Below are 15,811 nucleotides of genomic sequence, written 5' to 3' on the forward strand. Positions count from 1 at the left end.
GCTCTTTCCCCCCCCCCCCCTTTTCTGAGCAATAAGGTATCTTCTGAAAGCACGTATTCTTTTTTAGATTACAAAGCCTGATTAGTTGGTTTTGTCTTAAGATGCGGAGCTCTGTCTCCACGTACTGTAAATAGATTGAGTTAGTTTTAGAGCTTTTTTTTTATTATTATTATTATTATTAATGGAAAATAAGGTTTTTACAATAGACCAGATATCTCCTTTCTGACCTCGAGACTGTGCCTGTTGTCACTAAACACCCAAACTCATAATCAAAATCTGTTACTGTATTAAGCAGTCAGTATTGCACCTGCTTATATTTTACATCAAATGGGAAGGCAGTAGTCACTTAGGAATCTGTTGTTTTCCAGAGGGGGAATCCAAAAGCTGGAGTGTGTACTGTAGGTACAGGGAAAATAGCGGCAACACTTTCATTTCAATGACATTTTCCATTCTTTATACTTTCTTTGTTATCTACTCTGTTCTCATTGCAGAAACCCTTCATACATTCATCCGTAACAAACAGCTATTTAGAAATACCAAAAAAGCCCTGCATATGGTTTGAAGGCGACGTAAGCCTCAACATTCAAATCAATGCTTCTCCCAGGCTTCCTCGTCTCAATTACTGGTGAAGTCGTCTTTCCCCCTAAGTTGCACTGAAGCTCTTTAAGATGAAACTCGACTTAAATGGAATATGTGGGTGTTTTTCCTGGCAAAAAAAAAAAGTGCGCGTGTGCCTGGTGTACAAGTGTACATGCTGTCGTTATATTGTCTTTATTGTCTTTCTGATTTTAACAAATCTGGAATTCCTTTTTCTTGTGCTTACACTTGCACTAACTGCAGCACAGTGACCATTCAGTTACCCTGGTGTAGAAGGTTTACAATGCTTTACAATGCTGGAATGGATGGGTTTTCTTTTTTTTTTTTTTTAAAGGTGACAAAATATGGTTTAAATTATGTTTCAAATACATAAACATATGCATTAGGCATTTAAATAAAGGATGACAAGCTTCAGATGACAGAAAATAAATCAGAAACGATCTCATTAATTATGCTTATGCTCTCATGACCATTTAAATAGCACATGTTTCGCCAGTTTATCTTGAACTGGCTGTTCCAGTTCATTCAGCATTAGAGCAATTAAGGTAAAAGTTAAATAATACTCAAAAACCAACTTTAACAGCATCTTTTGACAGAGTGCTCCTTTATACCGGTGTGTGTCTGTGTTATTTCAGACTGTGCTGCCAGTCTTTTTCTTCAGTAGGCGTTTAGTGGTTAGGTTAGGTCCCCGTGGTTGGCTATTGTTTGGGTGCGCTCTTTATGGGTTTTGTGGTCTGGATTGTCTATCTAGTCAGTAATTACTCCAGAGAACTGTGGCCCTCACCATCACGATAATAACAAATCACATCAGCGAGGAGTTTCCACTCAGTGCTCCAGATTATGAGGAGAGACAAATAAATAAAATCAACCGGCTCAGTTTTGATTGGTTCCAAAGCTATTTCAATCAAGCAGCTTGATGTCATCACTCCTGACGTTCGAATTGGCATTTTCAAGTTTGGTTTGTGCTTTTTGTCATGGTAGGCACCATTAAAGTGCTTAGTGCTATAGCTTCTTTAAACTTTTACTGTTAAGAAAGAGAGGAGGAAAGGATAGTGCCTTTGAGGGGGGAAAAAATGTCCCCACCAGGTAATTGGTGTTCCTTTGCTTATTCCCCGACTTTTGTTTTATTTACTTAGTCAATTACAATATAAATATAGAAAAATTGAAAGAATTTGTGCTGAGGAAAAGTGATATTTTCATTCCTCTGCTGGTGTTTGTCTTTGATTTTGCCCACCTCCTGCAGCCCACCTAGAAACCCTGTCAAGGCGGTGACAGAAAGCGAAGGAGGCTTAGTAAACACTTTCTGTGTCTGCTGCTGGTGTGTATTTAGTTTAGAGGGCATGCCAAGAGGCTGTTTTTCCATGGGTCGGGTGTCTGTAAACAAGCAGTACAACGGCAGCCCACTCTTCCACAATCGGAGGTGGCACACTCTGAAGTGTGTATGAAATGTGTGTGTCTGAGTGTGTCTTTTTGGGTGTTTTTTTTTCTTGGGTGGGGGGGACATGGATTCCCTCTTATTCTAGCCTATCTGGAAACAGAGAAAGAGAGAGCGTGAGAGAGAGTTTGTGTGTGTGCGTGTGTGTGAGGGAGAGAGGCAACCCCAAATCCGATGGGCCGCCAATGGGTGATGAATTATTCCCTGTCTGAGTCACAGCATTGGTGTTATCACAGAGCCTGCCACTGCACTGGGATGACAGCAGTGACAGCCCCTAGAAAAGATTTAGCGCTGACAAGTGATACTTCCTCATAATACATCTCCCTGGCCCTCTACCCTGTCCCTGGTTCCTCAGCCTCTCCCTGCACACAGGATGGGCTTTTTTTTATCCTTCAACTTGTATTTGTTTAAGTGGGCAAGGTGTATATGTGTGTGTGGTTGGGGCTCTTTGCCACCACCGCTGTGGCATAAGTGCATGAGGTAAAGTCGATCACCTTGGAAGGAGGCATAGGCACAAACCCCGAACACTGCTTTGTTGCTGGTACATGTGCTGTAAGGGCAAACACACACATATACACACCCTCCATGTTTGATTCGGTTTGTCACCGAGTTCCATTAGGGGGCTCTCGTGTTTAAGGAATGCCTGTTGTGTTTTTGCATCAACAACAGTACTAAGCCATATTTCCCCACTTGTTTTCTCTTTTTGCTCTCCTCTTTTTCTTCCTTCTTCTTTTTGTCCTTCTTCTTCTTCTTCCTCCTCCTCTTCCTCCTCCTGCAGAAAAGGTCACGCATTGCCTACAGTGATGAGGTGCGCAACGAGCTCCTGGGGGATGATGCCAGTTCTTCGGAGAGCCAGGTAAGGTGTTAATCAGGGGCCCAAATGAGACCAGTGTGGGTGGCTGACTGGCCCCCAGGGTGGGGAGGTGGGCCCCATCGTAGCAGCCATCGAGAGCTGAAACCACACCATTGTCACTAAGCCATGCGGAAGTAACACTGTTTAATGCAAAGCTGGGCTAGCAGTGAGCGGGCTCGGGGCATGGGACCGGTGTCTGGACACAGCCAGATTGTGACCAACGCACACAAACACAAGCAGTGCACCTAAACACAAATACACACTTAAACACAGATTTCAATCCAAAACCCCAGCCTCCCTGCTCCAACCGTCCCACAGCTGTTCTCCAGCCGGGTACGGACTTAGGATCATAATAGATCCTCATGATCAAGACACACACAAAGACATACACACCCACACAAAAATGAACACACAGCCGCTAAATCTTACTCTCTTGTCTTTTTGTGAACTCCAGTGGTGAACAATGCGTTCCCTTACTGATGACTGAAAGAAATTGAAAAAGTACTCAATAAAAGTTATTTAGTCACTAAATAATTTGATCTAGTATATCATGTCAAGCTTCAAACAGAAATCTTTTTTTTTTTTTAATGGCCCTTTTAATTGTTTTATCTGTTAGCTATCAGTGTATTCACAATTGTTTGGGTTTGTTTTTTTGTTTTTTTTATGTGCTATCAGTCCAGCCTGTTGAATCTGGGGATGTAAACAACATGAGCACATAAGCAATTTTCCTTTAACGTCAGCAATATTTACAAAAGATTTTTTTACACCAGTTTTGAGGGGGGTTTGTATTAAGAAGACATTGCAGTTTTAATTTGCTAAAAATATACCACACTCTTTAAACTTAATTTTAAATAAATTGTTTCCAGTCAAACAGTAATACACCAGCAGCACTGCTCACAGCTGTACTCAGCCACTCTCAACTATGACAAAATGTCTTTTGACTAATTATATATTGCCTTTAGAGTCAGCTGTCTTCTTGCAGAGGTTACTGTGTCTTAACGCGTACACACACACACACACACACACACACACACACACACACACACACACACACACACACACACACACACACACACGCAAATAAATGCTTTCCACATACTAAAAAGAAGAAAGATGAATACATATGTGCACATTTAGTTTCACAGCGCTATGCGAGTATATTTAGATGATTCACACCCAGGCAAAGCTAAATAAAGTTGTCTGGTTTTTTTTCCTCGTTTTTTTGAACATTTCCCTATTACCATTTCAATGATGACCCATGAACCGCGCATCTTAGAAACATATGTATCACGAGCCTAGATGTGTAATTGATATGCATATTCTTGGCAAATTAGCGAGACACAAAAGTGGCTCCGACATTTTATGCAGAAGTTAGAAGGAGATTTGCTGTCAGAAATGCCACATTTGAGACTCTGATGGGTCCTATCAAAATCTTGTCAAGGAAAAGCTGAAAATCCAGATCCCATTTCATTTCAAATCTTATTTCCCCTTCATTAAAAATCTATCTGAAATATTTAAAACGAATATTTGTAAATCTGAAATGTATAAATCTGAGAGGAAAATAATAAAGAAAAAGGTTTAGGATTAATATTGTGGCATAGTACTATAAATTTACATTATAGGATTTTGAAAGCTGATGTTGGAATTTAATTAATAAAAATATTCTTGCTTTTATATTATTTAATATAATTGTATTTCCAAGTTAAGATAAAATATGTGGCTTTAATCCATGCATGTACAAATAACAGTAGCAAAGCGTGACATTTAAATACATGAACAAATCCAGCCATTATTTTTCGATCCTATTTAATAATAACATAATCATATATATATTAAAAATCACAAATCCACATATATAAAATAAAATTTAGATTATTTATTAATTTTAAATTAAGAGGAAGACATTTTTAACTTGGGGAATTTAGGTCAAACATGATGCCCTTAAAAAATGAGCCAAAATATGTGATTTATTACTCTTCTTTCATTGTATATTCACAAAATGTATTTGTTGAATAGACTTCTGGGACTTAGAATGTTAAATTTTTTATTTAAAAAACTCTTTAATGAATGGTGATAATGTCTGTTCAACTTTAAAAATTCAAAACTAATCTAAAACTGTCACATACACACACCTACAAACGCGCGCACACGCACACACCCATACAAAGCCGAAGAAAGAGTTCATCTCGGGGGCAAAAGCAAAGTAAATAGATGATGTACATTTATCCTTTTTCTTCCAGGTGCCGTATTTGCCTCATTTTCATTTAAAAACTTGTGGAGATAATACTTGTCTTGGTCTTGCTGTGAGTGGAGTACTCGCAACTTCAGGGTTTTTTTTTATCTAACGAGACGGCGGTGATAGGAGAGGGGAAAAGATGGTGGGGGCCGGGGCAAGTCGGTCAATTTAATTCCTGACGATCTGAAAGAGGTCAGGATCATTTCATATAGCCCTGGCTGAGCAGATCATTACCAGTCACAAATCTGTTGGTTACATGGCAAGGATTTATAGCTAAGTAAATAGGGAACCGTCATAAGTTCTGAAAATGGCGTGTTGGCCCTGCGATAATGGCTAAAGGACGATTTAATAGAGTTCGGCATTTATTCGTTATCTGTATGCGGACAGAGACTGAATTGGCACTATCACTCATTTTTTTAATAATGTGGTAGGCTACCATTGCACATTTTTTTTCCCTTTCTGTTTCCTCTGCATGCAACACACGCACACGCACGCACACACACACACACACACACACACACACACACACACACACACACACACACACTGTCAGCACACACAGACGCCACACACAAAGCAACAAATGCGCACACATTTTTCACACACGAACACTATACGGAATAGTTTCGATTTCAGTCACAGCAGAAGGCTTGGCCACAAGAGATTGTGCTGGTTTGAGCCGGCATGGACCAGATTTTACAGCCTACAAAGGAAGCAGATTACCACTTGTATCGAATTCCGTATTGGATAAAAAAAAAAAAAATCTTTTGTTTGAAAAAAAAAATTGCTGATTATCATAACAGAAAAATTGCAGCAGTGCAATTTTGAATACTGGCTGGCATCACAAAAACACAAGGAGCTACGCTCATGCAGGAGTAATTATACCATTTACAATATTCTGTATTTACTGCTGTATATCTCTCGAGCAACACGAGCATCACTGGCCAGAATAAAGAATGGATGCCAAAGAAAAAATAAAGCTAAACAGGAAGAAACGAGAAAAACAGCTCACCATGCCCATCATATAGTTTTAACAAATCCTCCACAAGGACTTGCAATCAGTCAGGCAGCACAAATGAGCTAGAACAAGTTTTGTTTGGTATCCATTGACTGATGGCAGAGCTGTGGTGAGGGATCGCAGGATCTGATGGGTTTTTTTTCAAGCCCCAAATAACCACATTCACAGTGTCGTTTTAAACTTTGGCCTCTTCAATAATGCATTCTTAGCGGGAGTTGTTGCTTAAGTTAGAAAAGAGTGTTTCCTCACTAAGGTGCGCCTTGTTACTGCCGACATTTTCAAGGGTAAGAGCTCTTTATAAAAACATGGAGGTATACTTGTTTACCTCCCACATTACAGATATTGACAATATATTTTTTTTATTTGCACTACTCACTGAAATGTCACAGACATATACTTATGATAAGCAAAAATGATGCAAGAACTATTTTTGACATGCAAGATTATAATGTGTGAGTTTCTTTATTTTTCAGTCAGTTTTTGTCGAGCACAGACTCATCCTGAATTCATTATTTATGACAAATTTCTTTGACTGTGTTTACTAGTTTTGTTATAAATACAGGAGAGGGAAATTTAGGGAGTGCAGTATTGTTTGTTGTTGTTGTTTTGAATTTTGGTATAAGATAAATGTTAAGTCATAGTTTTAATTTAAATAGATTTTCCTCCTATATTGTTCACAATGATCCCAAATAAATAGTTTGAGTAATTGTGGCCCTAAGTCTCCTTTTTCAGCTACTACCTTTGTAATAGTGACCAATTAAATATTAGATTAAATTAATTAAAATCACTTTAAAAGGCTAACACATCAAAAATGCGTCCTTCCTCTTTCTCTTCCAAATGTGCTGCATTCCTACGTGAAGCCTTCCTCCTCTGCAACCCTAACTTAAGGACAGGCCAGGGAACCAACCTTTTAATTGTGATTGGGCATAATTAATGGCAAATGGGATTACTGCCCTCCCTTACATGTCTGTTTCATTATCAGAGATGCAAGAATTTCCAGGACAGGGAATAGGAATAGCATTTCTTATTTACTTCACTTTAAATTTGTTATTCTCTTTCATGAAAAATGTATAGCTATGCTAAGATTCATTTTTCATGATCTATGGTTGTCCTCATAATAAGCAGTACTGTATGTATACACAATTGTAGCCTTACATGGCTTTCCATGCATACGCTGAACAATCTGCACCTTTAATGCGATTGATAACAGACATTAAATATTGACAGCTTACCAGCATTAATAAACAGCGATGCAAAATAATGTGCCTCAGCATTTTTATAACTCTGTTCCAAAAGGCACACAGTTTCCTTTTTTTTGTTCGTTTTGCAGAGAATTGCACAGTGACAGATGAGAAAATTTCGCTCAACATTTAATCTTACTATAAATGTGCAAACCAGATTTTACTCATTCTTTCTTTTCTCTCGCTATATCAATTTCTGTAATGTGACTTCCTTGATAATCTCGGTTGATTCTGCGAGTCGAACGATCCATTCCCTGTGCTTGTTTAATGTGACAGCAGCAGGACTTGATCTTTGTTTGTTCAAAAAAAGTCAGCCCAAGCGGCGTGTTTAGCTCCGTTTAATGTGTTTGTCTTGTGATTTCCAAATGCTAAACATGCAAACAGATAAATCGTCAAGGTTAATTCTCTATCCAGCCATATGACTGTTTCTGCTTTTTTTTAATCTATCTTTCACTTTCTCCATCCTTCTTTTCTTCTCCTTTTTGCTCTCACGATGCAGTTGGTAAAGTTGCGTGAAGAGGTAAGTGCTTTTCTGATCTAAGAATTTAAGTTCTGCTTTCCGTATGAAACTACCTATTTTGCCTCCTTTCTTTGTTAGAAAATTAGAACCACTCATTTGGACACTTTCTGGATGTCTGATTGAACAGTTTAGAGGCCGAACCGCAGATAATGAATTTACTTAGGGCCAATCCCTCAAGTTTCCCCTCCTATAAATATCAGGAAGCGAAGATGAGATACTATTTCTGATGCAATTGTTTAAGGGCAAATATTAGGGAATTAAACTCAGAGTTCCTTCAGTTATTGGGACCAACAACTTTCAAGAACTTGATCAGCTTTTGAGTTTTGATCAGGAATGGCAGCTTGAAACGTTTTACTGTTCTTTAAATATCTCAATATGAGGCCAAAAAAGCTGCTTGTGCAGTAAAAAAACACTGAGGTTATTTTTTAGTGATTTATGTTATGTGTTTAAGAGTGCACATTGTAGGCTAGTATTTGTTTTGTGCTTTTGATTACAAATGAAAGGAAAGAGATGCTTAGTAAGATGTTGGGCCACCACATGCCGCACCTTGGCTTTGATTGCACAAGTCCCTGGAAATCTCCTGGAGGGAAGGAACGCCATTCTTCCAAAAGATACTCACTCATTCATTTGGTCTTTTGATGATGATGTTGGAGAGGACTAACTAACACATCAATCCAAAATCTGCCAGAGGTGTTAATCTGGGCTGAAGGAATTCTGAAGACTATAGCATATGATTCACATCCTTTTAAAACTCATCAAGCCATCCACTGACCCTTGTTTCCATAGACTGTATGTAAAAGCCTTAAAGTTAAAGTGATATTAAATTGGTTGGATTTAGTACACACATGCCCCCATCTCACTTCCTTCTCTCATACACAGGAAACTTTTATTGTAGTGACCAATTCGATTTTGTACCAGATGATAATCATGTTTAGTTCTTCTGCAAAGTTTGATATTGAAGTACAATGACTTGATTTTGAAGCTGGCCTCAAGTGGCCATTTGAGGAACTGTAGTTTGAAACTTTTAGTAGAAAGGTTGTGGATTATCAGCCTTTATAGCATATCAATGTACAAAACAGCTAAACTGTTGTTTTGACTTAGCAGAAAAGAAAAGTTAGCTACAAGGATACAACTTAAAGTTTAGATAACAGGATAATTCAAAGGTCTTTTGAATCTTGAATCGTATTCAGCTTAATACATTCAAACAAAATGGCAGAGGAATGGACAATAATGTGGAGGTTTTAATAGAAATATAGCGTCTCAGAAATGGAGGGAGTGTGCTTGAAGAATTTGATCAGTTCTTTATTCCACTCTCTCAGAAATCTTGCTATAGTGCTGACCCCCCCCCCCCCCCCCCCCCCCCCCATCTGCTGGAGAAAATTTGGAAACCAAAATGCAAACCACAACATTTTTTTTTTTTCTGGATTGTCAAGTTATTAAAGGGAGCTTTAGAGAGCTACATAGTGCCCTGCAAGATTATTTTAATTGTGAATTCTCCTAGAAACTAAGTTTGTCTGTATAGATCTGTTTTTATTTTCACAAATTTATATTTATGTTTATTCTTTCTTCCCTCCTTGCCTCCTTTGGTTCCTCCATATCCAAATATATTGTATATATAGGATTGTACGTTAATAATAGTAGCAATGATGATGATAAAAAATGAATAAAACATTAACTGCATGCAGAAACTAGCATCTTTGTTAACTTGTTGTTTAACTCATTAGCTTACCATTTGAAACTGTATGGTATTGATATATGTAATTATTATAATGATATTTTAAAGAGGTGACTTATCAATAAATACTATATTATTCATAACAATTGTTCAGCTTGGTTAGCAATAGTAGGTGTTAATATCACTGATGTTAGAATTATTTTAATAGTTTTGTTAATTGCGACGCAGATCCTGTAAATAAGTATAATTCTGAGTATAATTCTTATAGATTTGCTTTAGTTTTCTTTTTTATTTGATTCATTTGATATGTAAAGTTCTACTGGGGTGTCTCAAACATCTATCACTGTGCTTGAATCATGTTATTGTTGTGTATATCGTCTTATTTACTGGAGTATCGATACTTCAGGTTAAATTGAAATGTCTTATAACTGTTTAATTACATGTCTAGCCTTTAGAGTTTGTTTTTTCTTGGACTGCCCAGTAATGCTACTAATGGTAGGTTCAACATCAGCTTACCTTAATTTGAATGTAGTCATTGTCTCATTGTTGATAAAAAAATATTATACACATATTTAGCTTTATATTGTGCATGTATTCTTAAGTCTATATAAATTGTATTTAGCGCTCAAAGAGGCAGGTTCTTTAGTTATTGTAGGTTACATTATATTGTTGTCCTGCCCTGAACTCGTCTTTGTAGCTATAGTTACAGTATGTTTTTAAATGTGCCTTCGAGTGAGACTTTATTCAAGAGGGATTCTGAAGACACAGAGTAATTCAGTTCCTATCAAAGCATCTCCATTCACACCTATCCATAATTTAAAGTGCCAGCTTGGCCCAGATGCCATGTTATTGTGCTTTTTTTTCCTTTTATTTAGCTTTACTTTTGTTTCCCCTTCTTCTACCGACTTTTTTCAGCATTTCCTCTTAGCCCGAGGGTCAGAAGACATCTTGAGTTACCTCACCTGTCTACCCTATTTGGAATGGTCCAGTCTGTGTAATCGGGCTTGAATCTTTGCCCTCGTCGCCATTGCAGTCTTTTACCCTTTTGCTCTTCCTGCATTTGAATCAAAGGCTGGCGCAGCTTATACACACTTAAGCCTTGCTTTTAAAAAACTGCACTTTTTTCTTCAGCTGAAAAACATGTTTAAATATTTAGCACCCATATTCACAGCTGTTTGACACTTGTAATTCCTCGTCTTACAAGTCCCAAACAAACGGCAGAGAAGATCACACAGTCAGTCTGAATCACAGCTGTCATCATTATTCACTTTGACTCTCCCCCACCCTTATTGAAATAATAAGGAAATCATCTGAACTTTGGAAAATGGTGATAGTAACCGCCTGTGTTTGATATTGAAAGAAGGCAGGAGAAGGAAAGAAGAGGGGAGAGATTTCTTTTGAGCTACAGCTGCATTGTTCTGGGGCTCCCTGTTAATAACTTACAACTGAAGAGTGTTTCTTGACGCAAAAAAGCACAACAGAAAAACACCATTTTTGTGGTTCCTAAGAAGATCTTTGTTCAAAAATGTAGGTGTCAGATGAAAAGGCATACATACATAGGTAGGAATGGTGGTGGTGGTGGCGGCGGGGCGCACTGGTGCACTCTCAGATGCACAATATTTATCATATATTATATTTTAATCTTTTGCTAGAAGGCTCCATGAGAGGATCAGGTATGATTTGTGCTCTGTGCATGTCTTTGCCTTGTTCTGAAGGTTTTTACAGTGGTTATATGAGAACCGCAAGGGTCAAGTCTTGAATTGGGACAGTGTAGCACACCAGCAGCAACTTTGCATTTCTCTCAGTAAAAATTGCTGACAAGGATTGCTTGCTTGCTGCAGAATAAAAACAAATGGTTGAAAACCTGAACAATTTCACTATTTTTGGTCCTGCAACATTGGAGCAATATTGCATGACTGTGAGAGATACTGCATTGTAATTTGTATCTCTTTATGTATAATCTCTTTATCTGTGTTGACTGACTGTGGCAATGCAGTGAACGATCTTTAGTTTAATTTGTACACGTTCCTTTTCATTATTTTCCCTGGTATCATCTTGTGTCCGTGGCTGGATTGTTCCATTATTAGGGCTATCATAGTCTGCCATTACTGGATTCTTAGTGGCTGAACTTTAACCCTTTCCTTCAGGTTCTGTCACTGTGAAACTCAGGATGCATTATTCTAATGATCACACACACACACACACGTATACTACCACTGCCACCACTACCAACCCCCCCAGTGCCCCCCCCCCCCCTCCCCTCGCCTCCACCTCACACACCCAACCCTCCCCCCGGGCCTAAAAGAAGACAGAACGAGGGAGAGAAGAGACACAGAGAGAGAGAGAAATTCAGGAGGATAAAGCTTTGAAGTGGCTTTCCATCGCAGCGAGTCTGCCGGCCGTCTCCCCGAGACGTGTCACCTTTGCCGAGAGGGAATAGGAAAATCACGTTTCGAATGGTAATGATAACATACTAATCACTTGAGCTCTTTGAAGAACCCAGGGAGTGCGCTACTCTGTCAGTATCCCTGGCTGCCTCATGCTCCCAGGCACACACAGGCACTGCAGCCGTGGTCTAGGTGTATTAGCTTAAGCGTTGCATGTCAGTGCGTCCCCTGCATCGCAGCTGATCCATAGGGGCTCATTATAGCCCAAGCTTGGTATCCGTTTTCTCCCACATGTATACTGACACCATATCTGTTGGTGCCACTACCACTTCCACGCCACCTCCAAACCCCTTCTACCACAACCTTTACCAAAACCACACCACACCTTGCATCCAGCGCCGCTCGCCGTCTACTTATCAGTTTCCTACCGCAAGACCATTTTATCACTCAACCACCCAACCCGTTCTCCTATCGCGCCATCCCTCCCCTGCCCTCCCTTTAACTATTAAAAAGTATCTCTGCAATTTTAAATGACATCTGTCAGCGGCACAAAGAAAAAGGAAACGAGGGAAAGAAAAGAGTTCAGAGGGAGTTTTCTCCTCCCTGCTCTTTTCCCATCCCTCTTGTTGTCAAAGTTTGAAAAGTGTGTCGTTGACTTTTTTTTTTTCTTCCCCTCCACATTTTTCATTTCCTCTGAGTGATTAGCTGGTACACATTTTGACAGCCAAACCAAAACTAGAGATTTCACTTCTTTCCCTGTCCCCTTCACTCATGTGATGGGCGTGAAACCCTTGTCAGATGGGCGGCTGTCATTCATTGGGTTGTTTTCCTGTGTCAGATGTGTTAAATCTGATCAGTTTCTTAAGGTTGCGCATTAGAAAAGCCGTCACAACCAACAGCATTCAAGTAAACATTTAAGTCTTCCATGTTTATGCTGTTTGATTGCAGTGTGGGTTTAATGAAAGCTCGGTCTTATGTTGGTTTTGCACATGAAGTGTCTCAGTTCAGTGGATGATGAGGGGTTGTTTTTAGTATGTATGTAAGTGCATCTTTATATGTTATAGGTGGCTGGTCACTTTGGACTCAGCAGACATTTTGTATGTAAACAAATCCATAAGGTTAATAATTTTTAGAGCTTGGCAATTCAGTTTGTAAGGCCACTACAACAGGTTTTAAAAGGCAGCTCACAACAGTCACCAGTTACAGACTTTTTAACTAACTTTATCTAAGTTTAATTAACTGTTTCAGCCTTTCAGAGAAAGCTTTGAATAAGAGTCTAAAAAAACTGTCAATTTCGGCATTTTAAAACTACCACTATTTTAACTCCACCAAAGAAAGTGAGAGCCCGTAGTGGACGTCCAGTCAACGGATGAGCTCTTTTCTTGTCTTGCTTGTTATATAGGAGCTGTTTAGGAAGAGAAGAGGCCAACATCATTGGTTTGCTTGGTATCCTAGGAACTGCTATCAGTAGTTTGTACTCGTATACACGTGATATTTACAGCCTTAGCTTAGACCTTGATACTCACAAACACCCTCTTTGGAAAATAAAAAATCACATTGCAGTCTTAATAATTTATGAAACCCATCTTTTCTTGCTATGCTAGAGGTTGTGACTAGAGGTTCCTCCAGTTGGAAAACATTAGCTGGACCCGGTTTTGTTTTACCTGGACAGCTCTTTAAATAAATTTGTATTTCATCTTAAGGCAAGGAGCTAAAACAAATTAACTGTCCTGGGTTGTGAAACAATATGAGGAGGCAGCAAAGCTCCAAGTAGTGCCGCTTTTTATGTCCAAGATGAGGCAGCAGCCTTTTTTACATGCATTTGCTTGATATTCCATCAGGACACAACACATTGTCATCCATGAAGGTTATTGCCAATATGGTTGTATTATGTTGTCGCTGTGGATGTGGTCTGTCTGCTTAGGTGACAGGGTTGATGTGTTTCTTTGAAATGGGTCCCAGCCCTCTCAATCAATTTTTATTTTGTGTTTGTTTCTCCAGCTTGAGTTCTTTTTTTTTTCTATTTATTGCAGAGAGCACATCTGTTGGACAACACAGAGAAGCTGGAAAGGTCATCACGGAGACTGGAGGCCGGCTACCAGATAGCGGTAGAAACTGGTACGTATTCTGTTATGAATTGGAAAAGGAGTGGGGCGGTGTTGGGTGGGGGGGTTCAAGATAGTGCTGAGGATGAGTGAGCGACAGCAAATTGTCTTGCTCATATGCGAGGTGGGTGGATGTGTGTGTGTGTGTGTGCGTGTGTTTTTGGAGGGTGGAAGGAGGGGAGTCGGTGGGGAAAAAAAACCTCTTTCTTTGACGCCTGATGACATTTTCGGGAGCACATCAAAGGTGAGCCAGGGAGGGAGTGAGAGAAGTGTACAGGCGACAGATCGGGCGCTGCTTCTCCTTGCTCTGCTCCTGAAGAAAATTCAAGCATCACTATGGCTCAGTGTGTATGTGTTTGTGTGTGTGTGTGTGTTATGTATGCATGTGCATTTGGTGGGTGGTGCTGTGCTTTTTTTTTTTTTTTTTTTCCCTCCACAAACAGATAGGGGGTCTATGAAAATAAACAATGTCAGCATTCCTCCTGAAGTTCTTAATTCAGGAGCGTACAAGAAAGAAAATAAAAACATCACTTTCTAAATAAATCCTCTTAAAAACACACAAACCTTTTTTTTCCCTCATTATCAAGGATGGTTTTAATCTTAAAATAGGAAAAAATCTCATTGGGATCTTAAATAGATTTAACCAGTTAGCATATTTCTTTTTCCCCCCCCTCCCTGTCTTCCTTCCTGACAGTCACCACATTATTGAGGCGCAGTGTATTCCTCAGAGATATATCAAAGCTCATTCTTGAAGTATCAACCAGCTTTCTGTGGCTTCCGTTGTAGTTTTGAAAAAGTTTGTCAATTTACACTATAATCGCAGGGCGGCTGGTGTGCGCGACATCGACAGATTTAATAATTCAAGTCAAGGCAGGTTTGCACGGAGACCACTGGCTTTTGATGTTCCCTGTAACTTGCATTCACAAATTCCTAAATACAATCTGCATTCTCTGCCTAAAAATGTTGATTCAAATTTCCGAGATGATTCTGACGTTATTAGAGTTTCTCGATGGTGTCGAATTCTGCAACAGCCGGCGGATTTTTGTTCCGCCCTGCCGCAGCTTTCACAGTGACTCGTTTTGATGTTTTGCCTCACAGCTTGGTTGTTGGTGAAGAAGTGTATGGTGACTTAGCAGTGTTGAGCACCTCCTGTGTCCAGCGGTTTCTTCCGCTGTAGTCAGCCACATGCCCCTTGACCCTGTGTCACCAGTGGCTGTCTCATCCACTGTGCGTGCAGCTAGCTAAGAACAATGCCCGTTTATCCTGCCTCGGTCCCACACACGTGGCTCGGTCCACACCAGCTGTGGGGTATGTTTGTGGTTTGGTGGGGAAGCTTCGCCCCATGTCTTTAATCCATGACCTCTTCCTTTACTCTGCTGTCGATACCAGCCCTCCGCTCAGATGCACAACCTGAAATGGCGATGTCTCCAGGTCAGCTAGAGAATACATCTAAATAAGGAACGTAGATCCACTCGGCATACGCAGCTCTCTACCAGACTAATCTGCCAAGCTCTCAAATTTAATAAAAAGTGTTGGCATGAACATTAGGAAGCCAGATTTATCTACTCGGTTAATACAGTTTGACAGAGTTCACCATCTGATCCAAAGTTCTTTTATTTCTTTTTTCTTTTGGATTGTTCGCCCGTTTCAAATGATATATTTTCTCTTGTTGTCCTACTGTGATGCATTACAACGCTTCCCAGACATCTTCATATTATCTTGCACTATTTAGTCCATACTCCTG

At 39.5% G+C, this 15,811-nt stretch overlaps 1 protein-coding gene across 4 annotated transcripts in view; it reads left to right on the forward strand.

Annotated features, from left to right (window-relative positions):
- vti1a (vesicle transport through interaction with t-SNAREs 1A) overlaps positions 1–15,811 on the forward strand; it is a 114,246-nt gene that overhangs the window by 23,614 nt on the left and 74,821 nt on the right. For 2 of the 4 annotated variants that reach the window (XM_026178586.1, XM_026178588.1), the window contains exons 4-6: positions 2,811–2,888; positions 7,880–7,900; positions 13,996–14,080. In XM_026178586.1, coding sequence (XP_026034371.1) covers positions 2,811–2,888; positions 7,880–7,900; positions 13,996–14,080 — 184 coding nt within the window. The remainder of the gene's footprint in view (positions 1–2,810; positions 2,889–7,879; positions 7,901–13,995; positions 14,081–15,811) is intronic. The other 2 variants (XM_026178587.1, XM_026178590.1) reach the window with 1 other exon arrangement.

The sequence above is a fragment of the Astatotilapia calliptera genome, chromosome 8 (genome assembly GCF_900246225.1).
Source record: "Astatotilapia calliptera chromosome 8, fAstCal1.2, whole genome shotgun sequence".
NCBI classification, from domain to species: Eukaryota; Metazoa; Chordata; class Actinopteri; order Cichliformes; family Cichlidae; genus Astatotilapia; species Astatotilapia calliptera.